The following is a 16079-nucleotide window of genomic DNA, read 5'->3' on the forward strand; positions in this document are numbered from 1 at the left end:
GTGAAGTTGATCAATATCTTGTTGTTGACACCAAAACAAATTTCAGATTGATCAAAGATTCATACATGAAATTGAAGATATAAGTGCCTAAGAGAACTTGGCTAAATATTTTATCCTTTTGGTGTGGGGAAAATCTTTTCAAGTCTGATACAAAATCCAGAGGCCATAATGCAAAAGTGACTACATGAAGTTAAAACATTCTGTAATGCAAAAATACAATAAACAACTGTAAAATACCATTCTCTCACCTATCCCCATGGCAAGGATTAAAATTTTGACAATACCCAGTATGGATAAGGATATGAAAAAATGACATCATAGTTGTTGGCATGTAAGTCAATACAAACTTTTGGTGGGCAGTATGGCACTATCTCTTAAAATTTAAAGTGTGTTTAGCAATTTCACTTCTAGAAGTTTATCCAACTTGCACAAAGATGTTTGTATTATTGTAGTTGTGAAAAACTGCAAAAAAACCCCAAATTTCTATTCAGGGGAGAATGATACGGTATATTCTTATGTAGTGCTGTCCCAAAGAATGTGTTAGATTTTATGTGCTCACATGGAAAGCTGTACCAGGTATATTAAAAAAAAAAAAAAAAAAGCAAGTTTAAGGACATAACATGTAGTATGACCTTATTTTTACTTAAAAAATGATATAGATATTCATTCATTATATATATATATACATATATTATGTGCATATGTAGAAAATTTCTAAATTATGCACAAGAAACTGTTTACAAGTGATTCTCTTTGGCGTGTAGAACCAGAGGTTGGGATAGAGTAGATAGATTTTACTTTTCAGTACTTTGAGCACATAATACTTTTACTTAAAAAAAAAAGAGAAAACTAAAAATGTCTTCCTTTCCAAAATACATCCCTAGAGGGAGAGAAAACCTGCATGTTAAATTCCAAAGGGGTACTGAATTAATTAATAATCACATTTCTAGGCAGGAAGCATGATCCATTTTTCTTGGGGATTTCTTAAATGCAACAAATTACTCAAATGCAGGTACTTGAGTTTAAGATGTGTTCCATTGCCCACATGAGGCAGGATCCCCAGATGCTCAGAAATTTTCAGAGAACCTTTGAAGGGCATTAATTCCCAGAAATTAGGCAAGTGGATGTAAACTCTTAAAAAGGTGTATACCCATAATTTGTAGTCATGGGTTCTTCATAAGGTTGGCCAGTAGTTATTCTATAAACCAATTACTTAAATGTTACATTTACTATAGTTTCTGGGAATTTTTTTTTGGTGTCAATTTTACTGGCCATATGACAAGGAAGCAGATATGAAACTTACTTAGGCAGGGATGTTCCAAGAAATTTAAGATACCTACATCTGCAGTGAATAGTCCAATCCAATGGGCATGTCCTATCCTGTTGAGGATAACAGTGAGGAAGGACTGGTGATACTGATCTGTAATGCTGGCCAATTCTGCTCCATGCATTAGGCAGGCTTTTATTGCTGTATACCAAGTTATATTTGCATTAATTATTCTATAAGTTCTGTTCCCATATTCCAAGATATTGGGGACTGGATACATATCAGATGTATTTACACTGTACCCAGAGGTATCTAGAACAAGAACAAAAGAAGTCATTTTTAGCATCTGGTTGAGAAAGGGGGAGGCAAAGCTTAGTTTGGATCCCTGTCATAATGGCCCATTCTGTGGTTAACATCAGAGTTTTCCTTCCCAGAACTATTTCAAAATGAGGATAATACCTGAAAGCATAGGTGATGCTTAAGAATGAGAACAGTTAGGAAATTTATAGTATAAAAAAGTATACACATATAGTTAACCATTTCTAGATTTCCTATTTTTTTATTGTCGCATTTTAAACTGACCACTTTTTGATGGAACTGATCTCCTTAGGCAGGTTTTATCCCACTACCTACATCCAGCCTAACACATACTGCTCTGGCAGAACTTACTACTTACTAAGAGAATACTGACATATACTATGTCATCATATACAATGTTGCAAATATAATTTTACAAGTATATATTATCAAATACCACCATTTATTAAATTTGAGATTGCATGATAGTTGTTATCATGTTTAATGTTTATGTGTATAAATTCTAAAAATAAGTTTAAAAATTACACTAATAAACACTTAAAATATACACAGTTCCATAAAGACTTACTATTAATATGTCACCTGTCAGAGTCAAGATTTACAAATTAAAAGGCAAGGTTTTCCCAGACATGATCAGTGATGCTTTCTTTTTCATGAGTGACAGATTATGTGACAGTGAAGCCTATGTTTTTACATGCAAGGTATTTCCTCTTTAATATGTGGACTTGCCTTTTTGTTCTATACTGTATTATGTACTAGGATAGGCTAGTGTTAGAAAATCCTAAACAGAAAAACAAGTGAACTGAACTGTCTGATCCAAAGTAGCTGGGATATTTCCCAGCTGGTTTTATTACATTTGGGGTTGAAAAAGAGCATGATGAGGTGTGGAGAGGATGGAAGACCTGAAAATCAATGCTAGTCCTGACTACACAGGACTAAGTGACCTTGGGTAGAAATGTCATCCCTCTGAACCTCAAATTTCTGTTCCATAAGAGATCCACCCCGTAGAGGGGTGTGGATAGAATTCAGAGATAACCATTATAGGGCACTCATTAGAACTCAGTATTTGGAGTATAGTACCTGGAACACAACAGGTGCTCAGTAAATGTTGATTCTTTATGCCAAGTAAAAATGGCAAAATGGGAATTTGACTTTTACCTGAAAATGTGACCTCAACATAATAGTAGTATGTTTTGTGAAACCAAAGTGAAATTAACCTATTTGTCAACCAAATTGTGGAGTACACGTTTATACCTGTTTATTCTTTACTAGAGGTCTGTTTGCCAGCCTATGTACCAAGTCTAAAATTATTATTATTTTTTTGACCCAGTATAGTACAGGGATGTGCTGGGTGTCTCAGATGCGTAAGTGGCTGCCTTCAGCTTAGGTCATGATTTCAGGGTCCTGGGATCGAGTCCCACACTGGGATCCTTGCTCAGCGGGGAGTCTGCTTCTCCCTCTGCCTGCTGGGCCCCTGCTTGTGCTCTCTCTCTCTCTGACAAATAAATAAAATCTTAAAAAATAAAAATGTTTAAAAACCCAGTATAATACCATAGTAGATTTTTTAAAATGATAATAATTAGAAAGATTAAGGTAACTGAAGTTTTTCATATATGTGGCCTAAATACCAATTTAACTGTTTCCCCCATTGTGTATCTGTATTTTCACACATATAAAATTCTCTCATTGTAATTGATTTCATCAAACTTTAAGACATAGTGATTTTAAGCAACATAATTTTGCCATCCATTGACCTAAAAAAGAAATATCTATTGGAAACCAAGTCCCAAATTGTGGCTCTTGACTTTGTCCTTTTCTCCCTGTTATGTGGAAATATTTACCTTTCAGGCAGTTAGACTTTAGGCTCTAAGTCCAATGTAAGCACATATTTATATGGCAAATAAAGAAGCAGAGCAGAATTTGGGCATTTATTGTAGGCTACAAAAATTTGTGTAGTTAAATAATATTTTTAAATAATAATAGACACAACTGTCGTTTGTTAGTATGCTGGCAACTTGCTAAGCATTGTGTGTATATATATAGAGAGAGAGAGAAAGAGAGAGAGAGAAGGACTGTGAGACAGTAATTATCCCACTTGACAGATGCGGAAATCAAGTTCAGAGACAATAAAAAACTTCACTGACAGTTATGTACCGAGGTGAGGAAGGAGGGGTGTAAGCTCCAATGCCTATGCTCTCAACCACAGCTAATTTATACTATATCCAAAAGAACATATACATTGTTAGTCCCAAAAATATCAGAGAGAGAAAATGGTCAGAGTTTAAAGAAGTGGACAATTTAAAGTAGAGATCAACATCAAGGTCATAGAATAGAATCATTGTCTTTAACTGAGAGACCTTAAATATGTTATTCACTTTTTCTAAGCCTCAACTTTCTCATCTGTAAAATGGGGAGACTTTTGTCTACTTTTTTGCCTTAATGCTTCTGAAGCCAAGGCACAGTGGCAGGTATATCATAAGTGTGTGAGTGCATGATATATTGATATTTCTTTCCCTACAAGACTCTACTCTTCTCATAATACTCTTGCTATAACTGACTGGGTATCTTCTTTCAGTTCCTGACTATTACTATGTTTAAGTGATAACTGTGAGTTAGGAAACGGGGCTTCCTGCAATTGCCTTTCTGGGGATGATACTTAGTGCATTAAAGAGTTCACATGCATGTAACACTAAGAGATATAATTAATATTCCAAGTAAGTATATACACAACAGGCTTCCCAGAGTTCCACCCAGCTCCTGCCACAAACTATGGTCTTCTAGAGTAGCATGGTACAGGGAAGCCTTGCACTTGGTGAAAGCATGAGATACGAGCTATTGTTGTTGTTCTTGCTGTTTTTATTTTTATTACTCAGGTCACTTCTAGTGCATCCGCCTTGATCATCAACCCTACTGACTATGTGTAATAGTATGGTATTTGTATTTCACGCCAAAATTCACTGGGGGTTCTGATCATCGGCTCTAGAAACATGCTACATGCCATATTTAGCCACATATTTAGCCTGACATTTTAGGTCAATGGATGGCAATTTAGCCACCAGCATTTTTAGGTTTCCAAGAAAGCAGGAAATATTTGTTTATTTCTCTGTTCTTTTCCAACATCTTCTTAATGTCTTTTTCATTACCTGAATATACTCATAAACCCAGAACAAAGCAGTAAAGCCTTTTAAGTGGCCAAGATGGATGCATAAATGTGGTCATCTCTCAAGTGGTTTCTGTAGTCTTTAGAACCCCAGTAAAGGGTATAATCCTGGGGTAGTGGAGATTAAATGAGTAATTATATGTAAAACTCAAAAAGTAAGTGCCTGGCACTGTTAGCTATGAAAATGACAGTTATATACTATGTAAAACAAATATGGAAGAGAAGAGTGGGGCATAGAGATGAAAGGAATAAAAAAGCAACTATTTCTTACCCTGCATTTTTTCACAAACAAACCCATGACCTTCTTTTCCACAGTCTTCAAAATACCATTTTCCAGTGAAATGAAAATTAGGATTACTTGATAGCAAGGCACAGAGAGGAATATGTTTTTGAACTTCAGTGGTGTTATGACTTGGAATCTTTAAAAAGATATGTATGTTTTCAAAAAAATGGTAACATAAAGCATTATAACACTGACATTTTTATTAAGGACAATTTTAAAAATTCAAACACTATTATTGCTTTATTTGCGTTTAGCAAACCTGGTCACAGATCACTTCATAACGTACAAAATAAATAATTATTGTGATAGTAATTACATTAATGGAACACATGAAAATGACATGTAATTGCATTATTAAAATTAATATATTGATAACAGACTTCTAAAAATTTATGCCTGTAAAGTATAGGAAATAAAAAAACACTTTAGTAAGTATCAAATAAGATCTCTTGCTAAACAATTTCTAAAAAATAAATCTGAAAACTTACATTTATTACATCAAATGGAGACCAGTTAGAGTATACCACAGGCTTTCCATTTACCCATTTTTCATAATTATCATTTTGTAACCCTATCCACACATTAGTGGTCTGGCCAAAAAGATTCATAGTAATGAAAGCTGAAAAATATGAATACATTATCAAATTTAATACCATATAAACCATTTGGGTAATCACTGAATTCTGTTTATAGCTGTGATTTTAAATGACAGCAAAACTTAATTACCAATCAAATGTAGGAATTTGTTACTTTGTTCTTATTAAGGTAATACAGTCTCTTTCACATCTGTTTCAGTTTAAATTGACACACATTAGCTGGCAAAACCTGGGATTTCATCATATCATTAACAAAACTATTTCCAGTGTTCATTCAGTGCCTTTCTAGACAAAAGAGGATTTATCTACTATACTTAAACTGAAGTATACAATTGCCTAAATACCAAATACAAGCGTACAGGTAAATCTAAAGGGATCTAAAATTATATCATGCAATTATAAAAGAATATACCTCAGATTATTTTAGCCATTTTGAAATAAAGATGATAAGTATGTCATTTTTTTCCACTGCTACTGGGGAGACAAAAGCTTCCAAAAATCAGCAGTTTATAAGCAATGCAATGTACTTTTACAGATGTCATGATATAAGCCTTAGAGGTTAAACTGAAAATTTATGTGTCATCAGTAATATAATACTGCAAATGTAGATTTGGAAATATTAGTATTTGGGGGAACATTTAAATAAATATTTGAATCAAAATGGTTATTTTTGCCTGATTGAACATTGAGTACTCTACCTTGCTCCACCTCATTTTCGATGGCGACTAGTGTTCCCCCTGCTTCAACACAGAAATCTTGAGCAGATGTCCAGTTCTTCCAATCACTTGGGTCTTTGGGGATTTTCACCAAAAGGCACTTTTGAAAAACATCAGAAAAAGCACTCATTTCCATATTTTTCTAAAAGAGTTAAAAACCTCCCAAAGACACTGAGGATCAATCTTCAGAATTCTTTATAATTTTCTGTAGTGGAAATGACTCATTTTTTTCTTTGAGCTGCTCTAAAGGTATGAAAGTAAAACAGAGGACCAGCTTTTAGGGTAAGTCAATATTTGCATGCATTTCTATCCAGCAGGAACAGAAGAAAGGATATGTTTTGTTATGCAGGATATCAGAACAATGTCTTCTGCTCAGTGAAAAATAGTATTCCTTTTAAAAAGGAGCCAGCCTGATTGTGAAGTGTATAGTAGTAGACTTAATTTTTAAAAAACTTGGAGGTAGCAATTAACAGCTTAGTTCAATTTTATTTACAGAACACTTCTTCACTTTATTTATTTTGTTAATTTTTAATTTTTATTTATTTATTTGACTGAGAGATATCACAAGTAGGCAGAGAGGCAGGCAGGAAGAGAGAGAGGAGGATGCAGGCCCCCCCACTAAGCAGAGAGCCCGATGCTGGGCTCCATCCCAGGACCCTGGGATCATGACCTGAGCCAGAGGCTTTAACCCACTGAGCCACCCAGGCGCCCCCACTTCTTCACTTTAAATGAGAGAGGAATACTAGGGAATCAAACCACATCGGGTATTTAAATTAGTTAATTCCTTGAGTTAGCTGTGTGGTTTGTAAGTCCACAAGGAAGAGTCAGAAAAGAAAAAAAACAAAAAAACGAGCACAGTTGGAAGGAAAGCAAGGGCAGACCCAAGGAAACCTAGGACAGAGAAACAGAAAGGAGGGTGGCCAATAGTGTCTGGAACATAAAAAGAAGGCTGTGGGATTTGGCAGTGAGAATTGTTTGTTACTCATGAGACAATCATGTCTGTAGCATGGCAGGTTTCGTCATTATGGGGTGAGAAGTGGAACAGTAACTACTGGGCAGTTCAGGGAGGGTCAGTGAAATTTAAACTTGTTAATAGGGCCAGGTGGAGTCAGGGGAAAGGGAGAGAGAGAAAAAAAAGGCTATAGGAGATCAGGCAAAGTTCCAGAGAAGTCAGGAGAGACTGTAAACAAAGGATATTCCATGTGAACTATTCTCTTATCAATGAACACAGGCAAACCCAGTCATTGATAGGTTAGATCTGAAGATTTCACCACTGAGAAAACTCCAGTTACAAGATAATTCTAGGCTAGTGTGGAAGCCCACACTTGAGAGAGCATCCTTCCCCATCCTCCGTTGGAAAGACATCTTTCCTCATCCTTTAATTTCTATATTTCAGTATAGAAATATACTGAATCCCAATCCTTCCCCATCATCATAAACTCCCTAAATAGCAGAGACTTGCTCTTCTTTGAACATCACAACGAATAAGTTCCCCAGTAAATATTTATGGAACATAATAACAGCCAACAGACCCCTAAGTAGTTGTCAAATGACATTCTCAGGCATTCTAGATTTAGTCCAATGATTCTCAAAGGGGAGCATTCAGTAATGTCTGGAGACATTTTTGGTTGTCACAGCTCCAGGGGGGAGCTTCGCTTTTGGTGGGTAGAGTACAGGGATGCTGTTAAACATTCTGTAATGCACAGGTCAGTCCCCTCATAACAAAGACCTATCTAGCTCCAAATGTCAGTAGTGCCCAGGTAGTTCTTTTCAGAACACAATCCTGATCATGTCACTTTTCAGTTTAAAACTATTAGGGATTTTCCATAAATACATATATACATACATACATACATACATACATAATGAATAAAACTATTAAGGATTGTCTATTGTTTTCAGGATAAAAACCATAAACACTGATGAAGCCTGGAGTTACCAACTAACAGAAGAAGTACATTTCAAATTCTTCCAATTCCAACTCTTTACCTTGTTTGCTTCACAAAGAAAGAGAATTGGCTTTAAAGGATTTTAATTTTATAACAACTATTCCTTTATCTATTTCCTTTCATTTTGTCTCTTTTCTCTAATTACAAAGTCCAATGAGTGGCACACACTAATTATTAGGCAGTCTTATCATTTAATGTGAATTCACCTTGTGTTCAGATAGTCACACTAATGAACCATTCATAAATACCAATGAACCTCATTGGTTCAGTTAGCTCAATAAATCTTTCCAGAAAACACACACATGCTCCCCTACCCTACCCTCTTACTCCCCATCCCCCCATGTTTGCCTCAGCCACCATTAACTAGCTTGACTATTTCCTATTACCACAACCTCATCGTTTCTAAAAAAAAGCCAAACAAACCCCAAAACATATTTACTAACACAGTTTGAAATGGTGTGATTAGTAATTAAAGCAAAGCAGTAAGATGAAGTACAGCACTCTTAATTTTAAATTGTTTACTTACTAACTAATTTGCAAAATGTGATCAAGTTTAACACGTCTCTTATTATCACCGGGAATTAAGGATAGCCTACTGTATTGCAAACAAGCTTTGAACATAAAATTCTTTTTTTTTTTAATCTCAAAGTCAGCTCAAAATTTGAAAGTGGAATTTATGACCTTTCCCCCAAACTTGGTCCTTTTCCAGTGTTCTTACTGATGTTGACTGGCAAAGTCAACCATGTATTTATATAAGCTTGAAACCTGGGAATCTCTTTGCCTTCCCATTCCATCCACTTTTCAATTACCATTTAGACATACATCCCATTTCTCAGAGCCTTCTCCCATTCTTCCCATTGCTGCCACATCACAGTCTCTGCCTTCTCTATCTTAGCCCAAACTACTTCTCTCTTGCCTGGATTATTACAGTAGCTTCCCAACCACTCTTAAAACCTTCCTCATCCTTGCCTTCCTCACATCTGTTTTTGCTATTGTAGCATGAATGATTCTTTTCAAAACTCAGTCCTGGTGTGTTCTTCTTTAGTTAAAATCCTTGAGGGGCTTCCTATTGTTCTTAGGATAAAAACAGAAACTCTTTTTCATTTCACTTTTCACATTCTAGTTCTCTATGCTTCCTTTAGTTTCTTCAATAGGTCCATTCCCTCTCACCACAGGACTTTAGCACACCCTATACTCTCTTGCTTTTAATGCTTCCTGTCCTTCTGACTACTTCAGTCAGGTTCTTCTGTTAAAAACTTTTAGAGAACTATGTAACTCCCTTTCATCGCATGTGTTACAGTTCTAGAGTTACCCTCCTGATTGGTTTGCTAATGTTTGTTCTCCCTCTAGTCTGCAAACTACAAAAGAGAAGGAATTTTGTTTGTTTTTCCTTACCATCAAAATATCAATATCCAACATAGTTAAATGAATGAATGAATAAAGTGCTGATAATGTGAATACATTTTTTTTTTTTTTTTAAGAAAAGAGGAGAGTATCTTTTAAAGGAAAAGCTATGTTGTGCATGAAATCAAATTTTGGCTAATTCCAAACTAGATGTGCAAAGCTGCCATTAGCACTCAATCCAGGTCCTTGTATAAAAATATGTGAATGGGACACCTGGATGGCTCAGTCAGTTAAATGTCAGCCTTCCCCTCCAGTCATGATCAGAGTACCTGGACTAAGCCCTGCATTGGGCTTCCTGCTCAGCGGGGAGTCTGTTTCTCCCTGCACTTCCCCCCACAGCCCTGCTCCTGTTCTTTTTCTCTCCCTCAAATCAATCAATCAATCAATCAATCAATCAATCTTTAAAAAATATGTGAGTAGAAGCATAAGAGTTAACCTACTATACACACAAGCACATGCACACTTAGAAATTTTTCTGCTTACAGCTCTGCTGTGACAAGTGTCTTGGATGACTCACTCTTTTAGGGGTAATCCCAGGTTAAGACTCATATATAATCAAACATAGAGGAGATAATTGATGAAACATTAGAAAAGATGCTTAACTTCTGGTAGCTGAGTTTTAAAACTCTTAGAGGTGGATAATTAGTCAACCAACCAGGATTTTTTTTTTTTTAGGAAAAAAAAACAAAAAAATTATTCCCAGGAAAATGACAAACAAGAAGCAAAAGAAACGTGATGTGAAAAATGTCATTGCTACCTCGCAGTTATCCTTCTGTAACTTTGTTAATCAAGGGAGCCATCCCCACGGGGCTCTCCTTCTCTCCATTTTCAATCCTCCTATTATCAGTTTTTCTAATGATCTGATAAACCCACTTATTCCAAGGTGTAGATGACAGATGAGGCAATCTCAGAAATACTGCCCTTAAAAAAAATAGAATCAAGACAAAGGTGTGAGGCTCAAATGGTGGGATTTTAGCCATCTTAATGTAGGGGAAGGCCCAGTGGGTGAGGACACTTGGGGAACCTGAAACTTCACACTGCGAAAGATCTCTTTTTTCAGGTAGCCTGCTGTGACAGTATTTTGTAGTCAAATCCTCTGAATGATTCAAAGACTAAGCTGTGCAACTGTTGCATTGCTGGGTAAATATTGGCTACCCATTTGAATAACTGAGGGAGCTTTTAAAAAACACTGATACATAGATCCAATGCAGATTAATTAAATCAGAATCATTAGGATGCCCCTGCACCTTAACATTTTTTAAAAAGCTCACAGGCTGATTCTAAATATTTGATCAGGGCTGTGAACCACTAATCTAGCTGTTAGTTATCAATAAAGATTTTTTTAAAATTTTAAGCTACACAAGGATTTTTAATCCTGCTCCAATCCTGCTTCAGAAAGTCTTTCTCCTCTCGTGTGCATGTTTGTGCTTTACTCATGCCCTTTTCTATTCCTTTCAAAGGAGGCATTCACTTGCTCTCCTGCCCTGAGTCTGCTCCACCATCACTGCTACCATGCCTCTATACATACGTACTCCATATGCTTACACAAGACTATGGACTGGAGTTCAGCTGTGCAGATGAAGAAGTTTGGGGAGAGGATAATAACCAAGTTCTGAACCAAAACAACCATTGAGAGTTTCTGAGAATTATTTCTCTAATGCCAAGGATTTGATTTGCTATGAATTTCTTTAAAATATCCTCTTTTATACATAGGAGAAATAGTGATTAGTAACTAAAACAGTTGTGTTCACACTTTGGGGTTGCTCACTATCTGTAGTAAAAGTGTGATTTTGAGACAAGCTAGGCATTCCTTTGTGGCTTTTCCATATAGAGCACTCTAGGATGCATCTGTTATAATAGTCGCAAGGTACAAAAATTGACTGAAAATAAACCAAAACTTTAATATAAAAGCTAAAACTGTAAACCTCTTAAAAGAAACATAAGAAGTAAAATTTTATGACTTTGGGTTTGGCAACCTTTCCTTAGATATGGCACCAAAAGCATGAATAACAAAAGAAAAATTAGATAAATTGGACTTCATTAAAATTAAAACATCTGTGTATCAAAGGACATTAGAAGAGGCAACCTATAGAACAGGAGAGAATGCTTGCAAAACATGTATCTGATAAGAGCTTAATATCTAGAATATATAAAGAACTCCTACAACTCAACAATAAAAAGACAAATGACCCAGGACTTGAATAGACATTTTTCCAAAGATAGTATACAAGTGGCCAATAAGCACATGGAAAGATACTCAGTATCATTAGCCATTAGGGAAGTCTAAATCAAACCACAATGACATAACACTAGACATGCACTAGGATGGCAATAATAAAAAAGATAATAACAAGTGCTGTTAAAGATGTGGAGAAGGGGCACCTGAGTGGCTCAGTCTGTTAAGTGCTGCCTTCGGCTTTGGTTGTGATCCCAGGGCCCTGAGATTGAACCCCGAGCCGGGATACCTGCTCAGTGGGGAAGTCTGTTTCTCCCTCTGCCCCTCCCCCTGCTTATGCTCTCTCTCTCAAATAAATAAATAAAATCCTAAAAAAAAAAAAAAAAAAAAAAGATGTGAAGAAATTGCTACCATATAGTTCTGGCAGGCTTGTAAAATGGTTTAACCACAGGAAAAACAGTTTACTGTTTCCTCAAAAAGTTAAACATAGAATTGGTATATTATATAGCAATTCCATTCCTAGATATATATACCCCAAAGAAGTGAAAACAGGGACTCCACTAGATATCTGAATGCCACTGTTCACTGTAGATTTATTCACCATAACCAGAAAGTAGAAACAACCCAAGTCCATCAACAGATGAAAGGAAAAACAAAATATGACATGGAATATTATTCAGTCATAAAAAGGGAAGGAGTTCTGATACCTACTATTAATATGGATAAACTTTGAAAACATTATGCAGGGGGAGCCTGGGTGGCTCAGTGGGTTAAGCCTCTGCCTTCGGCTCAGGTCATGATCTCAGGGTCCTGGGATCGAGTCCCGCATCGGGCTCTCTGCTCAGCAGAGAACCTGTTTCCTCCTCTATCTCTCTCTCTGCCTGCCTCTCTGCCTACTTGTGATCTCTCTCTGTGAAATAAATAAATAAAATCTTAAAAAAAAAAAAAAGAAAACATTATGCAGAGTGAAATAAGCCAGAAACAAAAGGACAAATATTATATGAATTCACGTATATGAAATATCTAGACAGGCAAATTCAGAGATTAGAACTCATCATGGGCTGGAGAGAGGGGGATTGGGAGTTATCGCTTAATAGTTACACAGTTTCTGTTTGGGATGATGATAAATTTGGGAAATAAAGATGATGGTTGAATAACATTGTGAATGTAATTAATACCACTGAACTGTACACTAAAAAATTGTTAAAATGGCATATTTTATTTTAGATATATGCTACCACAGTAGAATAACTTAAAGAGAACTAATTGTCGAAGATTTTAATTTAAAACTTAGTTTTCGGGGCGCCTGGGTGGCTCAGTGGGTTAAAGCCTCTGCCTTCGGCTCGGGTCATGATCCCGGAGTCCTGGGATCGAGCCCTGCATTGGGCTCTCTGCTCAGCAGGGAACTTGCTTCCCCCTCTCTCTCTGCCTGCCTGTGATCTCTGTATGACTTGTGATCTCTGTCTGTGAAATAAATAAATAAAATCTTCAAAACTTAGTTTTCTGTTGAATACTTCCTACATTATTTATATTGAAATGTATAACTGGTAGATTTTATAGTTTGGGAAAATAGGAATCAGACAGAAAATACTATTAAAAATGTATCTCAATACCATAAAGCTTTAGAAAACAACTATATTTTAGAAGATATCTCATAGTGCTACCAGATTGTGTCATGGGGCTAATTCTTAAATTCTCATATGAAATGACAACTGTAGGAAAGAGACAAGACTACCAGATTCAAAGGTCAGAAAACCTGAAGTTGATTCTCAACCTGACACTTATTTGCTGTAAAGTTTCAGAAAAAGCACACTATGTTGTTAGTCTTGGTCTTCTTATATATAAGAGGGAATAACAATTCTGTGTATTTAAACGATTAAATAAAATAAGATATGTATCTATGATCACCTAGAAAACCTCTTAGCCACAAGGTGGAAGAAACCCAAATGTTCATTAATGGGTGAGTAGAAAAACAAAATATGGTATATATATATAGTGGAATATTAGTCTCAAAAAGGAAGGAAATTCTGCAATATGCTCTAACATGGATGAACCTGGGGGACAATCTGTTTAGTAAAATAAACGAGTCACAAAAAGATAAATAATGTCTTATCTGTAGTATCTAAAGTAGTCACATTACTAGGAACAGAAAGTAGAATGGTGGTTGCCAGAGGCTGGGAGAGGGGGAACGGAGGGTTATTGTTTATTGGATTTAGGGTTTCAGTTTTACAAGATGAAAAAGGTCTGCAGATTCATTGCATAACAATGTGAATATACTTAGCACTATTGCACTATACACTTAAAAATGGTTAAGATGGTAAACTCCATGTTATGTGAATATTACCACAATTTAAAAAAGTCAATGCCAAATATATATTAGGTGCTCAAAAATGCATGTAAAATCCAAATGGCCCCATATCACAAATTAGCAATGAGAAGAAGTTCACGGAGAAAAGGCTCTGCCACGTGTAACTGAACATATAGATTGAAAACTGACTGTCCACAGTCAAAGAGCAATTTCTTATTAACATATTAAATTATGACACAGTTTGGGTTTTTCCATTATCAAAGAATGAAATATTTATAATTTAGGATGCATTTTAATTACTTCCACCTAAGGTCTATAAAGTTATTTTATTATAAAACATAAGTAAAGGGAAAGTTTTGGCCTTAATTGGAGGCAGTATCAGAAATAATAAATCTGGTTTACAATATCCCCACTGGCAATTAAAAAAAAAATTCAATTCTGCATAGAAGCACCAGCTTTATGAGGCTCAAGATGACATTGACTGAGTTACGTTATTAGCGGGTCAATTCACAAGGCGGGGCAGAGCTCTGTGCCTGCTCCAGGCAGGGAAGACACAAAAGGAGAAGATGGAGACTGTACCCTCTGGAGTTGACAGCTCATTTGGGGGCAGGGCCTAGTTACACCGGCTCGCATGCATCATGCCTAAAGAAACAGTCACACAGCACAATGAATGACTGTGTCAATAGCAAAACTGAGTATACCAATGAAGGGTGGTGCCACGGCTGTTTCCTTATTCCTAGAGGTTTGCTCCTACCTACACTGAAAACTCTATCTTGAAAGTTGTGACCAAAAAAAATTCCAGGTCCTAATGGACAACTCCTGGTTTTTCAAAGCCACACCCACTCTTGTTTATGTTCTAAAACAAACATCTAAAAAACAGAAACAAAGGCAACATTTTGAAAAAGAATTTACCTTATAGTTAAAATATAGCCATCCTCTGGGACATGTTCCATGTTGTTTTGGGGTATTTTCCTCTTTCTCTATGATCCAAACCTTCTTTCGCTTACAGATGCCAGGCATAGAAACGGAACACTCTTCAGTAGCCCATAGTCCTAGAAGAGTAAATGGGTTAGAAATGACATGGAACAATGCTGGCTCTTAGTAGGTGTTCTTTATCACATTATGACTGCTGATGGTTTATCATAATTTCTTTAATCTAGAAATTCAACTAAACTGCTAATGGTAGAGTTCTCTAACAATAAGAACAAACTGGGCAGGGTGCTAAATCAGTAAATCTAATTCAAGAATGTAGAAATTTTGCAACTGCAAAACAAACAAACAAACAAACAAACCCCAACTAACTAAAATACTACAGTTGAAATCACAGAACTGATTTAAATTCTGAGAATATTTGGTTTGATTAACAAAAGAATGCAGAGTAATATTTTTGTTTTAAAATATTCAACTTCAATATAAGGAGAAAAAAGATTCTAAAACAATAAATGATCATTTCTAATTTATAATTCTTTAGAAAATACACAGTTTTGAAAAATTAACTCAGTAACTTCTAAGCAAGAAGCCGTTTTTGACACTGACCCTTAAAAAAAAACAGGCATACATAGACATGCCCTCTGGAAGATATATCCCAAAGTCCTTAGCCTCCTGGAAAATGTATTTTAATTTAGAAGAGCTATATTTTCAGAGTAAAGGTTATAGAATGCATTTCATTAGCATTCAAGCTATAAATCCCAGAATAGGGCAAGGATGCATGTAAATTGCAAAGGCAGTTTCAGTTTTCTAGTGTGAGGGATATAAGCCAAAAACTGTTGGCATTTTGAAGGAGGGGCTGGAATGCTATTTTTAATGCAAAGTAGCTTCTAGTCTTCCAGAATCACAAAACAGCCTTTCTGTAGGCTGTTGTGACACCTGCTGGCAAAAGAGAGCTGATTAACAACGTGGTTT

The 16079-nt window shown here is 35.9% G+C and overlaps 1 protein-coding gene across 2 annotated transcripts in view; it reads right to left on the minus strand.

Moving 5' to 3' along the window:
- PLA2R1 (phospholipase A2 receptor 1) overlaps nt 1-16079 on the minus strand; it is a 112660-nt gene that overhangs the window by 7074 nt on the left and 89507 nt on the right. For both annotated transcript variants that reach the window (XM_032857921.1, XM_032857920.1), the window contains 5 exons: nt 15090-15229; nt 6323-6440; nt 5517-5647; nt 5017-5164; nt 1341-1579 (listed from right to left, as the gene is read on the minus strand). In XM_032857921.1, the coding sequence (XP_032713812.1) occupies nt 1341-1579; nt 5017-5164; nt 5517-5647; nt 6323-6440; nt 15090-15229 (776 nt within the window). The remainder of the gene's footprint in view (nt 1-1340; nt 1580-5016; nt 5165-5516; nt 5648-6322; nt 6441-15089; nt 15230-16079) is intronic.

This window comes from Lontra canadensis, unplaced genomic scaffold (assembly GCF_010015895.1).
Source record: "Lontra canadensis isolate GAN:19392208 unplaced genomic scaffold, GSC_riverotter_1.0 scaffold13, whole genome shotgun sequence".
Taxonomy (NCBI): Eukaryota; Metazoa; Chordata; class Mammalia; order Carnivora; family Mustelidae; genus Lontra; species Lontra canadensis.